General features: G+C 36.9%; 1 protein-coding gene across 6 annotated transcripts in view; it reads left to right on the forward strand.

Moving 5' to 3' along the window:
- LAMA2 (laminin subunit alpha 2) overlaps nucleotides 1-24,064 on the forward strand; it is a 710,513-nt gene that overhangs the window by 247,747 nt on the left and 438,702 nt on the right. For all 6 annotated transcript variants that reach the window (XM_055535601.1, XM_055535597.1, XM_055535598.1 and 3 more), the window contains 2 exons: nucleotides 19,156-19,335; nucleotides 23,193-23,282. In XM_055535601.1, the coding sequence (XP_055391576.1) occupies nucleotides 19,156-19,335; nucleotides 23,193-23,282 (270 nt within the window). The remainder of the gene's footprint in view (nucleotides 1-19,155; nucleotides 19,336-23,192; nucleotides 23,283-24,064) is intronic.

The following is a 24,064-nucleotide window of genomic DNA, read 5'->3' on the forward strand; positions in this document are numbered from 1 at the left end:
CCCCATAGACGGCAGCCCACCAGGCCCCCCAGTCCCTGGGATTCTCCAGGCAAGAACACTGGAGTGGGTTGCCATTTCCTTCTCCAATGCATTAAAGTGAAAAGTGAAACTGAAGTCGCTCAGTTGTGTCCGACCCTCAGCGACCCCATGGACTGCAGCCTACCAGGCTCCTCTGCCCATGGGATTTTCCAGGCAAGAGTACTGGAGTGGGGTGCCATCGCCTTCTCTGAGTTAGAAACTACTACCACATGAAATCTGGTATTGGTATAAAAACAAATAACTCTAAATAACTCTTGATACAGAGAGAGATATAGAGATACAGAGAGAGACAGAGACAGAGAGGCTGAGAGGCAGAGAGGTGCTTTTCTTTGACCAAGAGAGGAGCTATACAACCTTTAGAGCACAATGTTTTAACTAATTTCACTAGGATAGGAGAAAAATAAAAACAAGATGACCAATACATTGAAGAAAACTAATTTTCTTAATCTACTGCAGTTTGTTAACAACCATTGCTTTGGCAGTGATGAATCTGAATAAATATTTCTTGGATAGTAATGAAAAGCTTTCATCCAGAAATAACAATTTCAAGAATTGTAATTCCAAAGAAGAGAAGGAAAGCAGTTTAAGTCTCAGGGGCAACTGGAACCAGTTCAGTTCAGTTCAGTCGCTCAGTTGTGTCCAACTCTCTGCAACCTCATGCACTGCAGCACAGCAGATTTACCTGTCCATCACCAACTCCCAGAGTTTACACAAACTCATGTCCATTGAGCTGGTGATGCCATCCAACCATCTCATCCTCTGTTGTCCCCTTCTCCTCCCACCTTCAGTTTTGCCCAGCATTAGGGTCTTTTCAAATGAGTCAGTTCTTCAAATCAGATAGCCAAAGTATTGGAGTTTCACCTTCAACATCAGTCCTACCAATGAACACTCAGGACCGATCTCCTTGAGGATGGACTGGTTGGATCTCCTTGCAGTCCAAGGGACTCTCAAGAGTCTTCTCCAACACCACAGTTCAAAAGCATCAATTCTTCTGTGCTCAGCTTTCTTTGTAGTCCACCTCTCACATCCATACATGACTACTGGAAAACCATAGCCTTGATTGGATGGACCTTTGTTGGCAAAGTAATGTCTCTACTTTTTAATATGCTATCTAGGTTGGTCATAGCTTTCCTTCCAAGGAGTAAGCATCTTTTAATTTCATGGCTGCAGTCACCATCTGTAGTGATTTTGGAGCCCCCCAAAATAAAGTCAACCACTGTTTCTCCATCTATTTGCCATGAAGTGATGGGACCAGATGCCATGATCTTAGTTTTTTTAATGTTGAGCTTTAAGCCAATCTTTTCATTCTCCTCTTTCACCTTCATCAAGAGGCTCTTTAGTTCTTGGCTTTCTGTCATAAGGGTGGTGTCTTCTGCATATCTGAGGTTATTGATATTTCTCCTGGCTTCCAGCTCAAGCTGGAATTGGAACCAAGTAGGTGTCAAAAAGCAAATATTTTATGGGTGAGTGAAAGACTGTTAAGACTTAGCTCAGGGTTCATTTGTCAGTGATACAGTCATATTTCTTAAATAGCTCATTAAGCTGACATTTCCTTATATTCTTGGAATAAGTTAGTTAAGGGAGTTAATATTATGCAGTCTTCAATATTTTATATATTAAACTATTACTTTTCCAACACCATAGTAGTCATCAACCTTGGAAGTTTAGTTGTTTTTGTTGGGCTTATAAACTTCTAATGATAGTGTGATATTTATTAAGGACTTTTCAAAATAATTCAGTACATTGTGCATGAAAAGGAAATCTTTCCAATTCTGATAAGTAGGAATATTGAGGTACCTAAGGATATACAGGTATATTACATTATTATACCTGATATATATATAATATAAAAAAGTCTCTATTAGTGACTTAAATAATATTTTTGGTGATTCATCCAAATGTTGGGATTACAGGAATCCATATATAATGTTTTTTAGGTACTTGAATTATTATACCCATAGTGAGATTTATTGAAGTATGGCAAATATAATATGTACGAAAATTCTTGATGTAAATCCAATAAATCCAATTTAAAAAATCAGTGAAAGGAGGAGCCAAGATGGCGGAGGAGTAGGATGGGCAGAACACTTTCTCCCCCACAAATTCATCAAAAGAGCATTTAAACGTCGAGTAAATTCCACAAAACAACTTTTGAATGCCGGCAGAGGACATCAGGCACCCAGAAAAGCAACCCAACTCTTCGAAAGGAGGTAGGAAAAAATATAAAAGACAAAAAAAGAGACAAAAGAGGGAGGGACAGAGTTCCGTCCCAGGAAGGGAGTCTTAAAAAGAGAGAAGTTTCCAAACACCAGGAAACCTTCTCACTGCCGAATCTGTGCCGAGCTTGGGAAGCACAGAGGGCAACATAAAAGGGAGAAAAAAAATAAATAAACAATTAAAAATCGCAGATTGTGAGCCCTACGGTAACTCCCCCAGCGGAGAAGCAGCGCAGACGCCTGCACACGGCATTAGCAAGTGGGGGCTGGGCAGGGAAGCGCGGCACGGGCTGTGTCCCTTAGAGTAAGAATCGGCCCGAATGTCCTGAGCGCTATCTGAGCGAAATAATTTGGGCTAGCAAACCAGACTGTGGGATATCTACCACGCGAAAAGCCAGCCCTAACCTAAGACACCACCAGGCCCGCGCACAGAACAAAGGACTGAACAGAGATAGCCGGTTGCAGACCTTCCCCCTCCGGTGACAGGCAGCCAGAGCCATAAGGGGGCAATCGCAGCCCAAGAGAGACACTATCTATAAAACTGTAAGCAGGCTTCTTTGCTAACTAAAACTCCTTGGGGGTCTGGACGGTCAACATCTGCCTGAGAAGGTGCGCCAGTTTTACACCCAGATAACCGAGTGGCGGGGAGGCGATAGGTTGCAACATTGGCGCTCGCCAAACACCTCATCACCTGAGCTGCTCGGATCTGGGAAGAGCACAAAACGCAGGCCCAACCGAGTCTGCGCCTCTGAGGACTACCCGAGTGCCTGAACCTGAGCGGCTTGGACCTGGGAGCTCAGCCCAGGGCCGGCCTCTGATTGTTCCCGGCGGAACAACCTAGAGCCCGAGCAGTGTGGGCAGGGAGGCTACACGCGCCGTGAGCGGGGGCAGACCCAGTGTGGCTGAGGCACTGCGAGCGCACACCAGTGTTACCTGTTTGCAGCATCCCTCCCTCCCTCCCCACAGTGCCGCTGAACAAGTGAGCCTAAATAAAATAAAAAAAATAGTGTCCTCCACCGTCCCCTTTGTGTCAGGGCGGGAACCAGACACTGAAGAGACCAGCAAACAGAAGAAGCTATAACAGAGGGAAACACCTTGGTACAGACCATAGATTAAAACCCTGTGGTTACTACAGACTACATAGGAAGGGGCCTATAGATCTTGAGAAATATAAGTCAGACCAAGGAACTAGCCAAAAATGAACTGAACCCACAATACTCACAACAAAACCAGAGAAAGACCTAGATATATTTTTACGATCAATCTTTCTTTTTTTTTCTTTTTTTTTTTAATTTTTTAAAAAAAAATTTTAAGTCCTCTATTGTCCTTTAATTTTCACTTTTATAACTATTACTTTGAAAAAAAAAAAAAAGACCCTATTTTTTTTTCTTCTTCAGCAAACTTCATATATATATATTTTATAATTTTTTGACCGTGTTTTGTTTTGTTTTGTTTTGTTTTTCTCTTCCTTCTTTTCTTTAACATTGTATTTTTGATATTCCAAACTCTACTCTAGATTTTTAATTTTAGCCTTTTGGTATATGTTATCAATTTTGTACCTATAGTTTTTTTCATAATTTCTGTGACTTTTTTTTCCCTCTGTTTCTTTCTCTTCTTCTTTTGTATAACATAGTATATCTGCAATTCCAAACTCTACTCAAGATTTTTAATTTCTGCTTTTTGGTATTTGATATCAATTTTGTACCTGTATTTTCTTTATAATTTTTGCGACATTGTTTTTGTTGGTTTGTTTGTTTTCTCTCTTTATTTTTCTTCTTCTTTTTTTTAACATTGTATTTTTGAAATTCCAAACTCTACTCTAGATTTTTAACTTTTGCTTTTTGGTATTAGTTATCAATTTTGTACCTGTAGTTTCTTTATAATTTTTGCGACCTTGTTTGTTTTTCTTTGTCCGTTTTTTCTCTCTTTCTTTTCCTTCTTCTTTTCTTTAACATAGTATTTTTGAAATTCCAAACTCTACTCTAGATTTTTAATTTTAGCTTTTTGGTATATGTTATCAATTTTGTACATATAGTTTTTTTTTTATAATTTCTGTGACTTTTTTTTTCTCTTTTCTTTTTCCCTCTGTTTCTTTCTCTTCTTCTTTTATATAACATCGTATATCTGCAATTCCAAACTCTACTCAAGATTTTTAATTTATGCTTTTTGGTATTTGATATCAATTTTGTACCTGTATTTTCTTTATAATTTTTGCGACATTTTTTTTGTTGGTTTGTTTGTTTTCTCTCTTTATTTTTCTTCTTCTTTTTTTTTTAACATTGTATTTTTGAAATTCCAAACTCTACTCTAGATTTTTAATTTTTGCTTTTTGGTATTAGTTATCAATTTTGTACCTGTAGTTTCTTTATAATTTTCGCAACCTTGTTTGTTTTTCTTTGTTCGTTTTTTCTCTCTTTCTTTTCCTTCTTCTTTTCATTAACATCGCATTTTTGAAATTCCAAACTCTACTCTAGATTTTTAATTTTTGCTTTTATGTATTTGTTATCAATTTTGTACCTTTAAAAACCCAATCTTCAGGACCCATTTTTCACTAGGGAACGAGATTACTGGCTTGACTGCTCTCTCTCCCTTTGGACTCGCCGTTTTCTCCACCAGGTTGCCTGTATCTCCTCCCTAACCCCTCTCTACTCTACCCAACTCTGTGAATTTCTGTGTGTTCCAGACGGTGGAGAACACTTAGGGAACTGATTACTGGCTGGATCTGTCTCCCTCCTTTTCATTTCCCCCTTTTATCCTTCTGGCCACCTCTGTCTCCTGCCTCCTTCTTCTCTTCTCTGTATAACTCCGTGAACATCTCTGAGTGGTCCAGTTGTGGAGTGCACATAAGGAAGTGACTACTGGCTAGCCCACTCTCTCCACTACTGATTCCACCTCATCTCATTTGGGTCACCTCTAACTCCCTCCTCCCTCTTCTCTTCTCCATGTAACGCTGTGAACCTCTCTGAGTGACCCTCACAGTAGAGAAACTTTTCATCTTTAACGTAGATGTTTTATCAATGGTGCTGTATAGAAGGAGAAGTTTTGAAACTACTGTAAAAATAAGACCGATAACTGGAAGTAGGAGGCTTAAGTCCAAACCCTGACTCCAGGGAACTCCTGACTCCAAGGAACATTAATTGACAGGAGCTCATCAAACGCCTCCATACCGACACTGAAACCAAGCACCACACAAGGGCCAACAAGTTCCAGGGCAAGACATGCCAAGCAAATTCTCCAGCAACAAAGGAACACAGCCCTGAGCTTCAAGATACAGGCTGCCCAAAGTCACCCCAGAACCATAGACATCTCATAACTCATTACTGGACATTTCATTACACTCCAGAGAGAAGAAATACAGCTCCATCCACCAGAACATCGACACAAGCTTCCCTAACCAGGAAACCGTGACAAGCCACCTGTACAAACCCACACACAGTGAGGAAATGCCACAATAAAGAGAACTCCACAAACTGCCAGAATACAGAAAGGACACCCCAAACTCAGCAATTTAAACAAGATGAAGAGACAGAGGAATACCCAGCAGATAAAGGAACAGGATAAATGCCCACCAAACCAAACAAAAGAGGAAGAGATAGGGAATCTACCTGATAAAGAATTCCAAATAATGATAGTGAAATTGATCCAAAATCTTGAAATTAAAATGGAATCACAGATAAATAGCCTGGAGGCAAGGATTGAGAAGATGCAAGAAAGGTTTAACAAGGACTTAGAAGAAATAAAAAAGAGTCAATATATAATGAATAATGCAATAAGTGAAATTAAAAACACTCTGGAGGCAACAAATAGTAGACTAACAGAGGCAGAAGATAGGATTAGTGAATTAGAAGATAGAATGGTAGAAATAAATGAATCAGAGAGGATAAAAGAAAAACGAATTAAAAGAAATGAGGACAATCTCAGAGACCTACAGGACAATATTAAACGCTACAACATTCGAATCATAGGGGTCCCAGAAGAAGAAGACAAAAAGAAAGACCATGAGAAAATACTTGAGGAGATAATAGTTGAAAACGTCCCTAAAATGGGGAAGGAAATAATCACCCAAGTCCAAGAAACCCAGAGAGTCCCAAACAGGATAAACCCAAGGCGAAACACCCCAAGACACATATTAATCAAGTTAACAAAGATCAAACACAAAGAACAAATATTAAAAGCAGCAAGGGAAAAACAACAAATAACACACAAGGGAATACCCATAAGGATAACAGCTGATCTTTCAATAGAAACTCTTCAAGCCAGGAGGGAATGGCAAGACATACTTAAAATGATGAAAGAAAATAACCTACAGCCCAGATTATTGTACCCAGCAAGGATCTCATTCAAGTATGAAGGAGAAATCAAAAGCTTTTCAGACAAGCAAAAGCTGAGAGAATTCTGCACCATCAAACCAGCTCTCCAACAAATACTAAAGGATATTCTCTAGACAGGAAACACAAAAATGGTGTATAAATTCGAACCCAAAACAATAAAGTAAATGGCAACGGGATCATACTTATCAGTAATTACCTTAAACGTAAATGGGTTGAATGCCCCAACCAAAAGACAAAGACTGGCTGAATGGATACAAAAACAAGACCCCTATATATGTTGTCTACAAGAGACCCACCTCAAAACAGGGGACACATACAGACTGAAAGTGAAGGGCTGGAAAAAGATTTTCCATGCAAATAGGGACCAAAAGAAAGCAGGAGTAGCAATACTCATATCAGATAAAATAGACTTTAAAACAAAGACTGTGAAAAGAGACAAAGATGGTCACTACATAATGATCAAAGGATCAATCCAAGAAGAAGATATAACAATTATAAATATATATGCACCCAACACGGGAGCACCGCAGTATGTAAGACAAATGCTAACAAGTATGAAAGGAGAAATTAACAATAACACAATAATAGTGGGAGACTTTAATACCCCACTCACACCTATGGATAGATCAACTAAACAGAAAATTAACAAGGAAACACAAACTTTAAACGATACAATAGACCAGTTAGACCTAATTGATATCTATAGGACATTTCATCCCAAAACAATGAAGTTCACCTTTTTATCAAGTGCACATGGAAACTTCTCCAGAATAGATCACATCCTGGGCCATAAAGCTAGCCTTGGTAAATTCAAAAAAATAGAAATCATTCCAAGCATCTTTTCTGACCACAATGCAGTAAGATTAGATCTCAATTACAAGAGAAAAACTATTAAAAATTCCAACATATGGAGGCTGAACAACACACTGCTGAATAACCAACAAATCACAGAAGAAATCAAAAAAGAAATCAAAATTTGCATAGAAACGAATGAAAATGAAAACACAACAACCCAAAACCTGTGGGACACGGTAAAAGCAGTCCTAAGGGGAAAGTTCATAGCAATACAGGCACACCTCAAGAAACAAGAAAAAAGTCAAATAAATAACCTAACTCTACACCTAAAGCAACTAGAAAAGGAAGAAATGAAGAACCCCAGGGTTAGTAGAAGGAAAGAAATCTTAAAACTTAGAGCAGAAATAAATGCAAAAGAAACAAAAGAGATCATAGCAAAAATCAACAAAACCAAAAGCTGGTTTTTTGAAAGGATAAATAAAATTGACAAACCATTAGCCAGACTCATCAAGAAACAAAGGGAGAAAAATCAAATCAATAAAATCAGAAATGAAAATGGAGAGATCACAACAGACAACACAGAAATACAAAGGATCATAAGAGACTACTATCAACAATTATATGCCAATAAAATGGACAACGTGGAAGAAATGGACAAATTCTTAGAAAAGTACAACTTTCCAAAACTCGACCAGGAAGAAATAGAAAATCTTAACAGACCCATCACAAGCACGGAAATTGAAACTGTAATCAAAAATCTTCCAGCAAACAAAAGCCCAGGTCCAGACGGCTTCACAGCTGAATTCTACCAAAAATTTAGAGAAGAGCTAACACCTATCCTGCTCAAACTCTTCCAGAAAATTGCAGAGGATGGTAAACTTCCAAACTCATTCTATGAGGCCACCATCACCCTAATACCAAAACCTGACAAAGATCCCACAAAAAAAGAAAACTACAGGCCAATATCACTGATGAACATAGATGCAAAAATCCTTAACAAAATTCTAGCAATCAGAATCCAACAACACATTAAAAAGATCATACACCGTGACCAAGTGGGCTTTATCCCAGGGATGCAAGGATTCTTCAATATCCACAAATCAATCAATGTAATACACCACATTAACAAATTTGAAAAATGAAAACCATATGATTATCTCAATAGAGGTAGAGAAAGCCTTTGACAAAATTCAACATCAATTTATGATCAAAACTCTCCAGAAAGCAGGAATAGAAGGAACATACCTCAACATAATCAAAGCTATATATGACAAACCCACAGCAAACATTATCCTCAATGGTGAAAAATTGAAAGCATTTCCTCTAAAGTCAGGAACAACACAAGGGTGCCCACTTTCACCATTACTATTCAACATAGTTTTGGAAGTTTTGGCCACAGCATTCAGAGCAGAAAAAGAAATATAAGGAATCCAAATTGGAAAAGAAGAAGTAAAGCTCTCACTATTTGCAGATGACATGATCCTCTACATAGAAAACCCTAAAGACTCCACCAGAAAATTACTAGAACTAATCAATGACTATAGTAAAGTTGCAGGATATAAAATCAACACCCAGAAATCCCTTGCATTCCTATACACTAATAATGAGAAAACAGAAAGAGAAATTAAGGAAACAATTCCATTCACCATTGCAACGGAAAGAATAAAATACTTAGGAATATATCTACCTAAAGAAACTAAAGACCTATATATAGAAAACTATAAAACACTGGTGAAAGAAATCAAAGAGGACACTAACAGATGGAAAAATATACCATGTTCATGGATTGGAAGAATCAATATAGTGAAAATGAGTATACTACCCAAAGCAATCTATAGATTCAATGCAATCCCTATCAAGCTACCAACAGCATTCTTCACAGAGCTAGAACAAATAATTTCACAATTTGTATGGAAATACAAAAAACCTCGAATAGCCAAAGCGATCTTGAGAAAGAAGAATGGAACTGGAGGAATCAACCTACCTGACTTCAGGCTCTACTACAAAGCCACAGTCATCAAGACAGTATGGTACTGGCACGAAGACAGAAATATAGATCAATGGAACAAAATAGAAAGCCCAGAGATAAATCCACGCACATATGGACACCTTATCTTTGACAAAGGAGGCAAGAATATACAATGGATTAAAGACAATCTCTTTAACAAGTGGTGCTGGGAAATCTGGTCAACCACTTGTAAAAGAATGAAACTAGAATACTTTCTAAAACCATACACAAAAATATACTCAAAATGGATTAAAGATCTCAACGTAAGACCAGAAACTATAAAACTCCTAGAGGAGAACATAGGCAAAACACTCTCTGATATACATCACAGCAGGATCCTCTATGACCTACCTCCCAGAATATTGGAAATAAAAGCAAAAATAAACAAATGGGACCTAATTAACCTTAAAAGCTTCTGCACCACAAAGGAAACTATAAGCAAGGTGAAAAGACAGCCTTCAGAATGGGAGAAGATAATAGCAAATGAAGCAACTGACAAACAACTAATCTCGAGAATATACAAGCAACTCCTACAGCTCAACTCCAGAAAAATAAATGACCCAATCAAAAAATGGGCCAAAGAACTAAATAGACATTTCTCCAAAGAAGACATCCAGATGGCTAACAAACACATGAAAAGATGCTCAACATCACTCATTATCAGAGAAATGCAAATCAAAACCTCTATGAGGTACCATTTCACACCAGTCAGAATGGCTGCGATCCAAAAGTCTACAAGTAATAAATGCTGGAGAGGGTGTGGAGAAAAGGGAACCCTCTTACACTGTTGGTGGGAATGCAAACTAGTACAGCCACTATGGAGAACAGTGTGGAGATTCCTTAAAAAACTGGAAATAGACCTGCCTTATGATCCAGCATTCCCACTGCTGGGCATACACACTGAGGAAACCAGAAGGGAAAGAGACACGTGTACCCCAATGTTCATCGCAGCACTGTTTATAATAGCCAGGACATGGAAGCAACCTAGATGTCCATCAGCAGATGAATGGATAAGAAAGCAGTGGTACATATACACAATGGAGTATTACTCAGCCATTAAAAAGAATACATTTGAATCAGTTCTAATGAGGTGGATGAAACTGGAGCCTATTATACAGAGTGAAGTAAGCCAGAAAGAAAAACACCAATACAGTATACTAACACATATATATGGAATTTAGAAAGATGGTAACAATAACCCTGTGTACGAGATAGCAAAAGAGACACTGATGTATAGAACAGTCTTATGGACTCTGTGGGAGAGGGAGAGGGTGGGAAGATTTGGGAGAATGGCATTGAAACATGTAAAATATCATGTATGAAACGAGTTGCCAGTCCAGGTTCGATGCACGATACTGGATGCTTGGGGCTGGTGCACTGGGATGACCCAGAGGGATGGAATGGGGAGGGAGGAGGGAGGAGGGTTCAGGATGGGGAACACATATATACCTGTGGTGGATTCATTTTGATATTTGGCAAAACAAATACAATTATGTAAAGTTTAAACATAAAATTAAATTAAATTAAAAAAATCAGTGAAATATATACAGTCAAAATTTAAATAATATACACAATGCAACAGTTGTGAATGTTTGAAGAGTTAATTCATTGGAAATTCCATCACAATCTGTAATATTTAGGCACTGATGATTACTCATTCAAATTATTGAATCTATTATACACTATTCATTAGTTTAATCAGTAAAACTGTACTGTAAATAAGACAAAGTTCCTATTCTTGGCAGACAGAATAAAGTAAATGGGCAGTGATAATAGCGGAGCTTGGAGAATTCATAGGAAAAGTCCTAGACAGCCATGGAACTATGCCTGGAAGAAAGAGAATTGACATCTTAGCTGAGACCAGAAGGATGTGTAAAGTACATCTGTGCTAATGAGAGCAGTAGGGAGACATAAAACATGTTTGACAAAGGCTCATAAATGAGAGAGATTTATGACACAGAAGGGAAAGTGAAAATAGTTCAGTGGCCTGGAATGTATTAATAGTAAGCATCTAATAAATATTTCTGAATGAATGAGAGACTGACTGACTAAATGAATGAGTTAGAAATATTGAAGTATGAAGAGGTAGACCAGAGATAAAGTTTTGTAAGCATGTGTGTTAGGCCTTCAGAGAATTTCATTTTCTAGATATACAAATGAACAGTATTTGAGTGAATAAAAATAGCAATAAAACAACAACCATTAGTTGGAGGAAATAAAATATGGGGAAAAGAAAATGAAAAAAGGACTTCAATAAACTATGCCTGATAGAACTGGAAATAATGGCTTGAAAAATGGTCATAATACCCCATTTTCTCACTAAGATCCTAAAGATTCTTTCAAAATATTATTTATTTACTTTTGGCTGTTCTGGGCCTTTGTTGCTGCACAAGTTTTTTTCTCTAGTTGTAGTGAATAGGGGCTACTCTCCAGCTGCAACCTGCAGACTTCTCATTGGGGTGGCTTCTCTTGTTGCAGAGCATAGGCTTTAAGGCTCTTGGGCTTCAGTAATTGCAGCATGTGGGTTCAGTAATTGTGGTTTCCAGGCTCTAGAGCACAGGCTCAATAGTTGTGGTCCACAGGCTTAGTTGCTCCATAGCATGTAGGATCTTCCTTGATAAGGAATCCAACCCATGTCACTGGTATTAGCAGGTGGGTTCTTTACCACTGAGCCACCAGGGAAGCCCCAAGAACCTAATGATTCTTGATGGAGAAATATCTAGTCTGAAATGTTTAAATATTTTATTAACTGGTTTTATGCATGACATTTTGTAAATTGTATTATTTATCCAGTGTATTTTTATTACCCATGCATTAATTTTCATATATTCATATATTTTCATATTTTTAAGACTTTAAAAGGATTGCATTGATTTGGAAGAGTTTTGAAAACAAACCGCACTGAAATTTTTCTGATGAGATAAGAAAGTTTATCTTTCAGTAACTATTTAGTTGTATATAGTAAACATAATGATAACCCATAAAGATAATACATTTAGTAATAAAATTTCCTTCTAAAGACAAGGAAGTATGTAACTGTTAATTAACTTTATTGATAGCTATTGCATATTCATAGGGTTTAAAGAATCTATAGTTTAAATATACTGTTGTGTTTTCATGGACTCTAGTGTAACTAACAGCATACCAATTTATAGTTTGGACTATGAAATACAATATCAATGGATAGATTTACTTTTCTTGTGCTAAAATTAAGTTGAATAGTCCTTACGTTGAAATACAATACCTTAGGACATGTGTGTCTTTCTTGGCTGAAAATAGCCCGTTGAAATAAAACTTAAAGTTAACTAATGTTTAACTAATATTAGCAAATATAGTAGACCTTGATGTAAGTAAATTGTAGATCAAAGCTGTTAATTCCTAATTATCTCTAAATCAACTTAAAATGCTTTGATAGAAAATGATATAAAGGATTACTGATTTTAATTTCATACTATGGAAATACCATACTCAAAGATTTACTCATATAAAAACAGTAAAATTGATTAATTACTCTATGAAATTGATCTTCAAGTAGGAGGCCAGTTAAATATTTAGAATTTATGTTTCTTTATCCAAATATTTTTGCTTAGCACTTATTTTTTTAAGGTGCTGTACTGTTTTCTGGGGATATATCAGTTAACAAAGTAGATTAAAAATCTTGAAATGCTTGGGACTTGTACTCTAGAGAGTGGAGAGAAATAATCAACAAAGAGGTAAATCATATTCATGGTGTGTTAAGAGGAAACGTAGTGTGGAATAAGATGAAGCAGGTAGAGGAGAATAGTAAGTGCCAGGATGAAGTTTGCGTTGGAATTAGATAGTCTTGGAAGGACTCACTGAAAAGGCCTAATCAAGGAGATCAGCCCTGGGATTTCTTTGGAAGGAATGATGCTAAAGCTGAAACTCCAGGACTTTGGCCACCTCATGAGAAGAGTTGACTCATTGGAAAAGACTCTGATGCTGGGAGGGATTGGGGGCAGGAGGAGAAGGGGATGGCAGAGGATGAGATGGCTGGATGGCATCACTGACTCCATGGACATGAGTCTGAGTGAACTCCGGGAGTTGGTGATGGACAAGGAGGCCTGGTGTACTGCGATTCATGGGGTTACAAAGAATTGGACATGACTGAGCGACTGAACTGAACTGAACTGAAGCAAGATTTGAAATGAGAAAGTGAGCATTGCAATATCTGGGAGAATAACATTCCAGGCAAGGGACCCAAGTTTAAAAGCCCTGAGGTAAGATCCTGTCTGGCATGCCCAGACAAAATTGGCAGCCTGGTGGGAGCAGTGTAGTTGAGGGATAAAGTAGGAAAAGAACTCTAGAAAATCATTGTTTTCTTCTTCGGCAGTTTTAGTGGGTAGGGATGGGGCGCTGACATTGCAGATAGTATAGAATCTCTCAGTTCATTGTAAAAATTTGGCTTTTATTGACAGTAAAATAGAGAACCACTGGAAAGTCTTACAGAAAAGCATGACATGACCAGGGTTATAGTTTATAAGGCATATTTAGAGAGCTCCCTGAAACAGATGCAGACCTCAATACAATTTGAAAGCCCATTTTTTGAGGCACCAAATGATGAGGAGAGAATAAAAGCTTTTGTTCTCATTCAGGAAATAATGACTTTTGGGCAGTTTGATGGTGATGAATGTGGTTATGGCATGAGGATTGAGATGAGAATAGACCTCTTTTGCTATGGTTTACACCATTTTCATAAAGTTGATGACCAGCTTTTAGCTCTTGCATGAACCTATTGAAGAGGAATTTCTTTGTAGAAGTTATTGAAGATCATCTGGCAAACAGAAGGAAAGAAATCATAGACCAACTTGCAGTGTGAGTAAGAGCTGGCTTTGTTTGGTCTACAGTATTTTAAATTATTAATGTTAAACTTGTGGTTTTTGTTTTTAAGAAATACAGAGAATAAATTGATGGAAACATCTACCAAAAACTTAGGAAAAAAAAAGCAAACAACAACAACAAAAAAAGTCTTCTCTGTTGCCAAAAAACTCCTAAGGAGCTAAGAGCAGTAGCAGGGTGACCTGTTCAGATCATTATTGTAGTACACAAGTTCAAGGTGATGAAAGCCTGGATCAAGGTGGCTTTAGGGGAGGTGGTGAGAAATGTTTGAATGCTGGATATGTTTTGAAGGTAAAGTCAACAAGATTTGCAGAAAAACTGGTTGTAGGAAGAAGGAAAACAAAAGCAGGCAGGCATGACTCCAAGTTGTGAGTCCGGGGTAGTTGAAAGGATAAAATTATTTAATGAGATTGGAAACACTGGGAGATGAAGAATAGAACTCAATTTGAGATACAAGTTTGAGGTACCTATTAGACAGTCACTTAAAGGGATTAAGAAGGCAGTTGGATTCTGCATCTGGACCTCAAGAAGAGGGGTCAAGCCTGGAGATGTTACATGTGGGAGGCACCAGTATAGGTGACATTTAAATCTGCACGCTTTGGTGAGATCACTATGTGGGTATGTGTGGATCGAACAGAAGACAAGGCCAAGGACTGGGTACTGTGGTATTCCAATTTTAGAAAGTTAGGGAGGAGAAAATGTAGAAAGTCTTGAGTGGGATTGAGAAGAGTAGCTGAAGAGGTAAGAGGAAAAAAAAGACAGTGTGGTGTCCTGGAAATCAGTGGAGCAATCAATTGTTTCAAATGCTGCTATTAGATCAAGTATGATGGAGGCTGAAAGTTGATCATTTGGGGGTTTCTGTTGACCACCTAGAGCCCGAGTCAGAGCCTTTGTTTGCTTTGTGCTGGAAACACAGTGACACACCGTCACCTTTTCTTAACCTTCATATCGCTCACTCCCTGTCTCCAAAGATATGCTTGCTTTCTTTTTTCCCTCCCACTGGATAAAATACAAGTGATTGAGTTCATTTTTCAGAGTTTTTATTGTGATCTTATTCTCCTTCTCTAAACTAATATATTAATTATAATTAGATCTAAGAGGTTCCTCAAGTCTTAGCCACTCATTTACATACACATTCTTTAACCATACCTATAGATAGTTGAGCTCATCTTACACATATGAAAATTACTGTTGTATCTCCTGATGTCACCTTACTCTCAAACTGTTGTACCAGTTTCTTTGGCACACCTAGAAATTGATGAATCAAAGGGGATTTAAAAATGTTCATCAAGTTGTCAGTTTCATCTACTTCCATTCCTCATTTCTAAGATTCTTACCATTATTAATGACCCTTAAGTAGTCTTCATTCTTTCACCTATCCATTTACTCAACAAACTTGTATCATTGGGAGGGGTATTAGGAGTGTAGCTCTGCCAGTAATCTAAAGCAGATGTAGTAATATAATAGAAAAATATAATAATAATAATATGAACATAATTACCTAGATTAAAAATTGTATTACTTGCTTCATAAATCATTTTTAGTTAAATTCTAATCATTAAGATAAAAATACCCATAGAGGCCCCCAAATCTTAGCCATCTGCAAGTAAATGTGATTTATATGGTATCCTTATACTAAAAAAAGATAATGGTTTCGATGGGTAGAGCATATTAATTTGGTCATTTGGTCATAAAAAGAGATGTTTCTTTTTATCTACAAAAACTAATTTCAGAGAAGAGTAACTTTTAAATCTAAAAACCAATTGTTTGTTTAATCAGGCTGATATTTTAGTTGGAATGAATTCCTTTGACAGCTTGAACATACATCCACCAACATGTCTGTAATGGAAATCATTTCAGAAGACACTAGACTGACACAGACTTCCCGTGGCCTCGCAGCAAGACAGTGGTAGTCTTGAGGAATGATACTTTTCATCTTTTTGAAGATAGACACTCTCCAGTTGTCACCCCACAGGAAATCAGGAAGCATGCTAAACTCCAGTGGACTTGGAATTACACAGCCAAGTGCCAGTGGAAATAGCCTATCCAATATTATGATTCATTCTGAAGGAGAGTTTAAAAAAAAACGGAAAAGGAAAAAAATGGAAGTAAGCTGCAAGCAACATGGCCAAACAGCTGTCTGGTTTTCTGTCTCAGAAACAGCTTGGAACTAACTATTCTCACAAGATCTCTTGGCAGAGTAGCCTGATGAAAATACCAAAGCTGTGAGGAGAAGTGTTCTTTTGCTGAATCCTTTCTGTAGCTATCATATGGTGTATGATATGATTTAGGTGTTCAAATTTAGGTGTTCAAAACTAAATTTGGACATGTGCACCATTTTTTTAAAGTTCCTTTATGTTTAAATGAGGCACTTATTAATTCTATGTACAGAACAAGTGCAGTTCACTGTAGCATTAACACCAAATAAACCTTAATAGTTTTTAGAAATATTAATCCTAGACATGTTCTGATTTCCTTTTTTCAAATGGCTTTTTTAGAAGCAGTCAAGGAAGAGCTTGATAAGACAAATCTAAGTGTGAATTCAAGGACACTGGTGATTTTTTGGGTGCCAAAGTAATCTCTAAGGGGAACTCATTTTAGCTGCTGTATACATCTATTTATTCATTCTTTAACATTTAATGGATACCGTCTTAAGCAATAGAGACAACTTGACTTTAAACACATTTCTGGCTTACCTGCTAGATGCCAGAACTGTGAAATATACAAGATCTATGTTACTCTTCAAATGTTCGGTGTCAGAGGGAGGATATTCAGCATTTCGAGATTCATTATTTTAGGAGACCTTGAATTTTATCATCCTCAAATGTTGATTAAGTGAATTTATTTTTTATTAAGTATTCAAAGTAGAGTCAATTAGCTGGGACATTTCATATTTTTATCACGAGGCGTTTTGAGTCTATCCTTTGTGACATCAGAATTAGTTTCTCATCTCAGAATTTGCTGTGTTTATTCCTCTAGTGACTCAGTAGTTTATTGGCAGTCAGTTTGTAAAATGCTCTCGGGGATTATCTAGATGCAGAATGTTAGGAATGGAAACACATATTGCTTCTCCTGTCAAAAAAAATGTAATTAACACACATGATATATCATCTTGCAAAAGTAGATGAAAATTCCAGTGGGTGACCTCAAGTCACAGTTTCCAGTGACTTACAGACCGTCATGTTTCTGAATAGCTCCCAGCCCAGCATAGGGCTCCTTTCTTCTTGTAATCCTGTCTCTTTAGCCTCCTGTATGTGCATACACAGAGTATGTGCATGTGTTCAGCCCAAAACCCACCACTCAATTTCAATTTTTTTAACAGTTTTGATTTGATTAGGTTTATTGCATAGGTAAGAATGCATTTACAAAGTACAAAAAATTGAATGTACTTTTTCCTATCTGTATTTTGAGAGTTTCCTCATTCTTTTGTGTGGTACACATAATTCACTGTATAGATGTATAATTTATTTAACCCATCTCTTATTGATGGATATTAGGTTCTTTCCAGTCTTTTGCTATTATCAAAAAAATTATAGAAATTTGGTGCATTTTTACATATCATTAATTACATGTTAATTGTATACACACACACATATATTAATAAAACATCTGTGTGGTGTAATTTCCAAGAAGTGGAATTTCTAAGTAAAAAATTCTGTGCATTTGTAATTTTGGCAGTTATTGCTAAATTCACCTTTATAAGGATTTATACCATTTTACATTCAACCTGTAAATGTGTAACAATTGCTGTACCCCCTTTAGTCTTGTCATCAGGGAGTATTATTAATATTTTAGGATTCGACAACTTGAAAAAATGGAGAAAGCTTTTAGAGTGGATTTAATTAAGAGTTCTGTTATAAATGAGGTTCACTATCTTATCATAAGTTTAATAGCCATTTCTATCTCTGTTTCTTTAAATAGTTATATCTTTTGTCTATTTTTGTGTTATGTCATCAGTATTTTTTCTTGTTGATTTATAGAAGTTCTTTAGGCATTAGAAAAATAATTCCTTTATATGTGATAGAAGTACTTCTTATTTTATGTAACCGTTTACCTCCCCCCAACCCCCATTAGAATTTTCTGCTCTCGAAATCCCTGTGTGAGAGCATGTGGGCCTCAATTCACCTTTGAAGGATAATCATTTCTCTGATTTTTCATGGAAAATGGTATGGTTAGATTTGATTTCTTCTGGTGTCAATTTTGCAAAATTATTTTCCTAAAGAGTATTCCATTCTACTCAAGTTTTAATATATTTTCAAACAGCATATTTTTCATAGAATGTGTTATAGCCTTGGTAAATTTTGCCTTCTTAAGCTATCATTTTCTAAAAAAGAAATAACAAAAGCCACCTTTTGGAAATGTCTCACTGTGATTGGAGATTTGCATAATTTTTCTGGTAATGGGTCAATTTTAACTCTCTTTATATATTTTAAGACAATATAATTAGATACTTTCAAGCTCAGAATAAAAAGAAATTTGAGTTCCTGATGATTTCTTGGTTTTGTCTGATATTTTGTTTTCTGTTATTTTATTTTCCCACCAGAAAATATATGGGAATATATGCCAGAATCTTAAATAATTTTTGGCTGCAATAATTTTCAGAAAAAGAATGATTGATTTAAGAATTTTTGGAAATCCTAGGAAGTTCAAGTAGATGCACTGACTTGGAACATAGAAATATAATTAATTGCAGTATATAGAGAATGCCTGAAATAGAAACAAATAAATTGCAGGTACATGTACATTCATAATATTCCTCAATTACTTCACTGCATTCTAGTAAATATGAACCTGTATCTGCCTAACTGAGAGAAGGGGAGCTTAACTATTTGTCTAAGAAAAGTTAAATATAACCAGATATGTAAGTCTTGGTAACCTTAATTGTTAAATTATTTCCCAAATTGTGTAGATTCATATTTCTTTGATCAATGGGAGACCGAGTGCTGATGATCCTTCTCCTGAACTGCTAGAATTTACCTCTGCTCGTTATATTCGCCTGAGGTTTCAGAGAATCCGCACCTTGAATGCCGATTTGATGATGTTCGCTCACAAAGACCCAAGAGAAATTGACCCCATTGTCACACGAAGAGTAAGTTATGAGGAATCATATTGGAATCTGTGAATAATATTGGGCCTATTGTTTTAATTGCCTGTTAAATAGTTTTATTTTTTTAATTTTTTTTAATGATTCGATTCATTTATGGTTGTGCAGAGTCTTCATGCTGCATGGGCTTTTCTCTAGTTGCCGGGAGCAGGGGCTACTCTCTAGCAGTGGGGCGTAGACTTCTCACTATGGTGGCTCCTCTTGTTCCAGATCATGGGCTCTGGTGCCCACAGACCTCAGTAGTTGCGGCTTCCAGGCTCTAGAGCACTGGCCCAGTGGCCGTGATGCATGGGCTCAGCTGCTCTGCTACGTGGGGTCTTCCCAGACTGGGGATTCTTTACCACTGAGCCGCCAGGAAAGCCATCAGGCGTAATTTAGATTCTAGTTTTCCATGCTCGTATCTGGTGAGAGAGGCCTGGGAGCTGGGAGTCCTCGGCCACAGTCCTTGCCTCTGCCATCAAAAGCTCTGGGGCCTCTGGGGAGCGCCTGCTCCTCCCTCAGTCATGTCTGACTCTTTGCGACCCTGCAGACTGTAGCCCGCCAGGCTCCTCTGTCCATGGGATTTCCCAGGCAAGAATATTGGAGTGGGGTGGCATTTTCTTCTCCATAATTGTCTGTTAAATAGTTTTAAAAAAGTAGTTTTCAGTGGAGGAATGAAAGACTTTAAGATTTCATGGATCTTCCTTTGTTTAAATCCAGCCTCTGGGCCACTTATTAGATGTGTAAAAAATATCAAACTTTTTAACATTTCTAAACTTTAGTTTCCTCTTTGTACAGTGGAGCTCATACTGCCTAGTTTATTCTCCTGATTTTAAGGACAAAGTTAGTTTTTCCACATTTTGGGTTATCTGTACAACTATTATAATTGGCCTTGTGGGCTTGTAACCCACACTAAGAAATACATTTTATATCATGACTCAGTACATATACACACACAGGCAGACTTTCACACCACATCACATCCTGATAAACTTTAATATGCATGGAATCAACTGGTGATGTTGTGGAAATGCAGATTTGAATTCAGTAGATCTAGGACAGAACTGAGAAACAGCAATTCTAACAATTTTGCAGGTGATATGGATGCCACTGGTCCATGGACCATTTTATCTAAATAAATAATTTAGCTTCATGCTTCTTTAATGAATCACAATGCATTTCTAGTTCAAAAGAATACAGATACTAGGGAAAAAACTGATTGTATACACTTTTATTTTCCTTTATGAATTGAATATCAGGAAAAATAATGGTTATAGCATCCTTTCAACATATCAGTGGAAACAGAAGCTAGTAGAGGTGTTGTTTTCAAACAGAAATTTGAGAGATTATGACATAGATGATCTGCCCAGGTTCAGGCAGTTCAGTTCAGTCACTCAGTCATGTCCGACTCTTTGCGACCCCATGAACCACAGCACACCAGGCCTCCCCATCCATCACCAACTCCTGGAGTCCACCCAAACCCATGTCCATTGAGTCTGTGATGTCATCCAACCATCTCATCCTCTGTCGTCCCCTTCTCCTCTTGCCCTCAATCTTTTCCAGCATCAGGGTCTTTTCAAATGAGTCAACTCTCCGCATGAGGTGGCCAAAGTATCAGAGTTTCAGCCTCAGCATCAGTCCTTCCAATGAACACCCAGGACTGATCTCCTTTAGGATGGACTGGTTGGATCTCCTTGCAGTCCAAGGAACTCTCAAGAGTTTTCTCCAATACCATAGTTCAAAAGCATCAATTCTTCGGCGCTCAGCTTTCTTTATAGCTCAGGTTGCTATGAGTCATAACTCTGCTTCCTCCTATCCCCATGTCCCACCAGTTTCTCTGGTTTATGTCATCTCCCTTTTATGCATGTATACAACCAAGACAGTATTAGCTAGAGACTCAGTTCAGTAGTAAATCCATAAATCAAATACATGCAAACAGAATATCTACTGTGTGACTAGAAGCAAAGGAGAAAAGAGGATTGTAGGGAGAAACTGAGATTGTGAGACAAAACATTGTTCCACAATGACCCTACTGGGGTTCAACTGTTGCCACCAGGTAGCAAAGTGCTGAGCCTACAGACTGAATATTGAAGGGCAGTGCTTTTCACAAATATGTGAGGACTCCTCATACATTTTCTCATTGCTTAACTTCCTCACACCTAACTTCTCCATCATTACAAAATAACTTTTAAAGTCTTATGTCCTCATAGAACACATGTTGGATGTTTTAGTGCCCTTTCCAAACCTGAAATAATTTTGCCTTGTATTATATTTCAGTCTATTGTAAATTGTCTTCTGCAAAAGTAATCATTATTTTACAGCAAAGTTGATTCCTCACTTATTAAAAAATCACTTTTAATTATAATTTTGGCATGACTTAAAAATACACACCAAGGAAGACTGAATAATTTTGAAGTGAAATTTAATCTTTCCTGACAGTATATCTGTCAAAGAAAAAAATCAATGGAAGTAAACGTGTTCCTTTTATCATCTTTTGCTGAAGGCAGAGAGGGTGTTGGGGTGCACATCTATTATTTATAACTTCATTGTATATGAACCTTTAAAATAGTGCAGTAAAGTTCAACATTAATTATATTTTTGGAAGTACTCAAGTTCTGTAAACCCTACATATAAATTTAAATATATAAAAATAGGATATTGAATTTTAACTCTTCTTCATGACTTAGAAATGAAGCATTACACATTTATATTTAAAGCAGCTTTAAAAGCATCCACAAAACGTCTGTATCAGCATTCTGAGCAACTATGCCTGCTTTATCTGTATTATTAGGTGATGAAGTTAGTGAAAAGCAGAGTTTAACATCTAAATTAAATATAAACTTCCTTGCAAGTTACAATAGTGTGAGGTGTAAGTGTATCAAGTAAGATAAAGTAACACAAAATATTATAAAAGATACTGTATATAAACAGCAAAAACAAAAAGAAAAAATGTTTAAAAAAGAAGTAAATTAGAAAAGAGAATTTATAGTCAGGGAACTCAGATTTGTATCTATCTATTTATTCTCACTAAATGTGTGTGTGTGTGTTTAGTGTAAATAATTGGAATAATAGAACTATCTACCACTGTGATGACTATTTAGATTCCACAAGATAATATGAAGTACTTTCACAAATAACTATAACTTGTGATATACAAATTAGTTAAATTTTTTTAATTGTCCAGTTGTATAAATTATGAGTAACCTTTCAAAAATAGCTAGGTAGATGAAAATAATTTGAGGCAGTCCTATGTTAACCTAAACAGGAAGGTAATTGCATGAACATTTTAACATAATAATGAAGAAATAGTGTTCTGCACATCTAGTTTACATCTTGCATTATATTAAACCAATCTTGTAGTTAATTACTTTTCATGTGCTTCTTGATATGCTTAAGAAATGTGTCATCATGAGCACCCTTTCCCTTACATTTGTTGATTCTTTTCAAATTCATTAAGTAGAACAGTCTGCATATGATTCGTGAACACTGGCATTCCTAAAATGATAATAAAAGAGGTTTTCTGTCTTTCAACTTTTATGAAGAATTATTGTCCTTGCTTCCCCCCACCCCGTAACAATTTGCTTTCTATAATAAATGCTCCAGCATGGAGTTTCTGTACTGTGCAGCACTTTGTATTGTTGTGGGAAATAAATTTCTAAATTACCCACCTAACATAAACTATAGAGGCATTCTGCCCCTGGGCCATGGTTTCAATGTGAGGAGTTACTGGATACTCTTGTGAGCCTTCAGTTTTTCTAGAGCTTCCAACTAAGGGTAAAAGCATAAAGCCAAGTTTTTAACTGAATGCTCCTTCCACCTTGCAGTAGTCTTAACAGGATTTCTCTCTGGATTGCTTTTTGCAGTATTACTACTCGGTCAAGGATATTTCGGTTGGAGGGATGTGCATCTGCTACGGTCATGCCAGGGCTTGTCCACTTGATCCAGTGACAAATGTATGTATATTTTTAGGCTGCTTAGGTAAAATGAAGCTCTGAACTGTAAAATGCTTCATGAGAAGCTTTGCTGACAGGGACGCTGTGAATGGGTGTCAGGTCCCCACTTAGACGGTGTAACAGAAAGCCATGCCAGGGTGAAATAGAGCTGGCAGTTAGGATGATAGACTTTGAAGGGCACCATTACAGTATCAGAAAACAGATTAGTTTTTTCCCAAAAAGGCTCCAAACCAGTCTATCTATTTTGAAACCTCTCTAGCTATGACAGCCTGCTGTATGATTTAGCTTTAGAGAATGCCTGTCATCAATCAACCTGTTTCTTTTATGAATTTTCATCAAAAAATATTAATGCAAACAAATGAAAAATGTACCTGGAAGTAAATATAAATGACCATGGAACCAGAGACCAAGGTAAGATGGGGCAGTAAGGAGTAGAGTGAAAGAGAGTATTCAAGAGAGCTTGAAATCGCCAGGTCAGAAAATGCTGGAATGGTTTTAGGTTGCATTTTTCATTAATGACAATGTATTAAGTGAACATAACCTAAGCAAAGAAGATGAATGAGCATCTGTTTTTCTCAGGCATAAACAATCTGGTGAAATACAGAATCATCTACGTTATGTATGGAAGAAATATTTTGAATAGTGAGATCAGTAAATGTAGCTACCTAGGTAAACACTTTTTCCTACTACAACTGTAATACAAATGATATTTCTTTCAAAGCTAGTTTTCTGAGTAACGCATCATAGTATTACTTCCTACGGAAGATTCAAATCCCTGGCAT

The sequence above is a fragment of the Bubalus kerabau genome, chromosome 9, assembly GCF_029407905.1.
Source record: "Bubalus kerabau isolate K-KA32 ecotype Philippines breed swamp buffalo chromosome 9, PCC_UOA_SB_1v2, whole genome shotgun sequence".
NCBI lineage: Eukaryota > Metazoa > Chordata > Mammalia > Artiodactyla > Bovidae > Bubalus > Bubalus kerabau.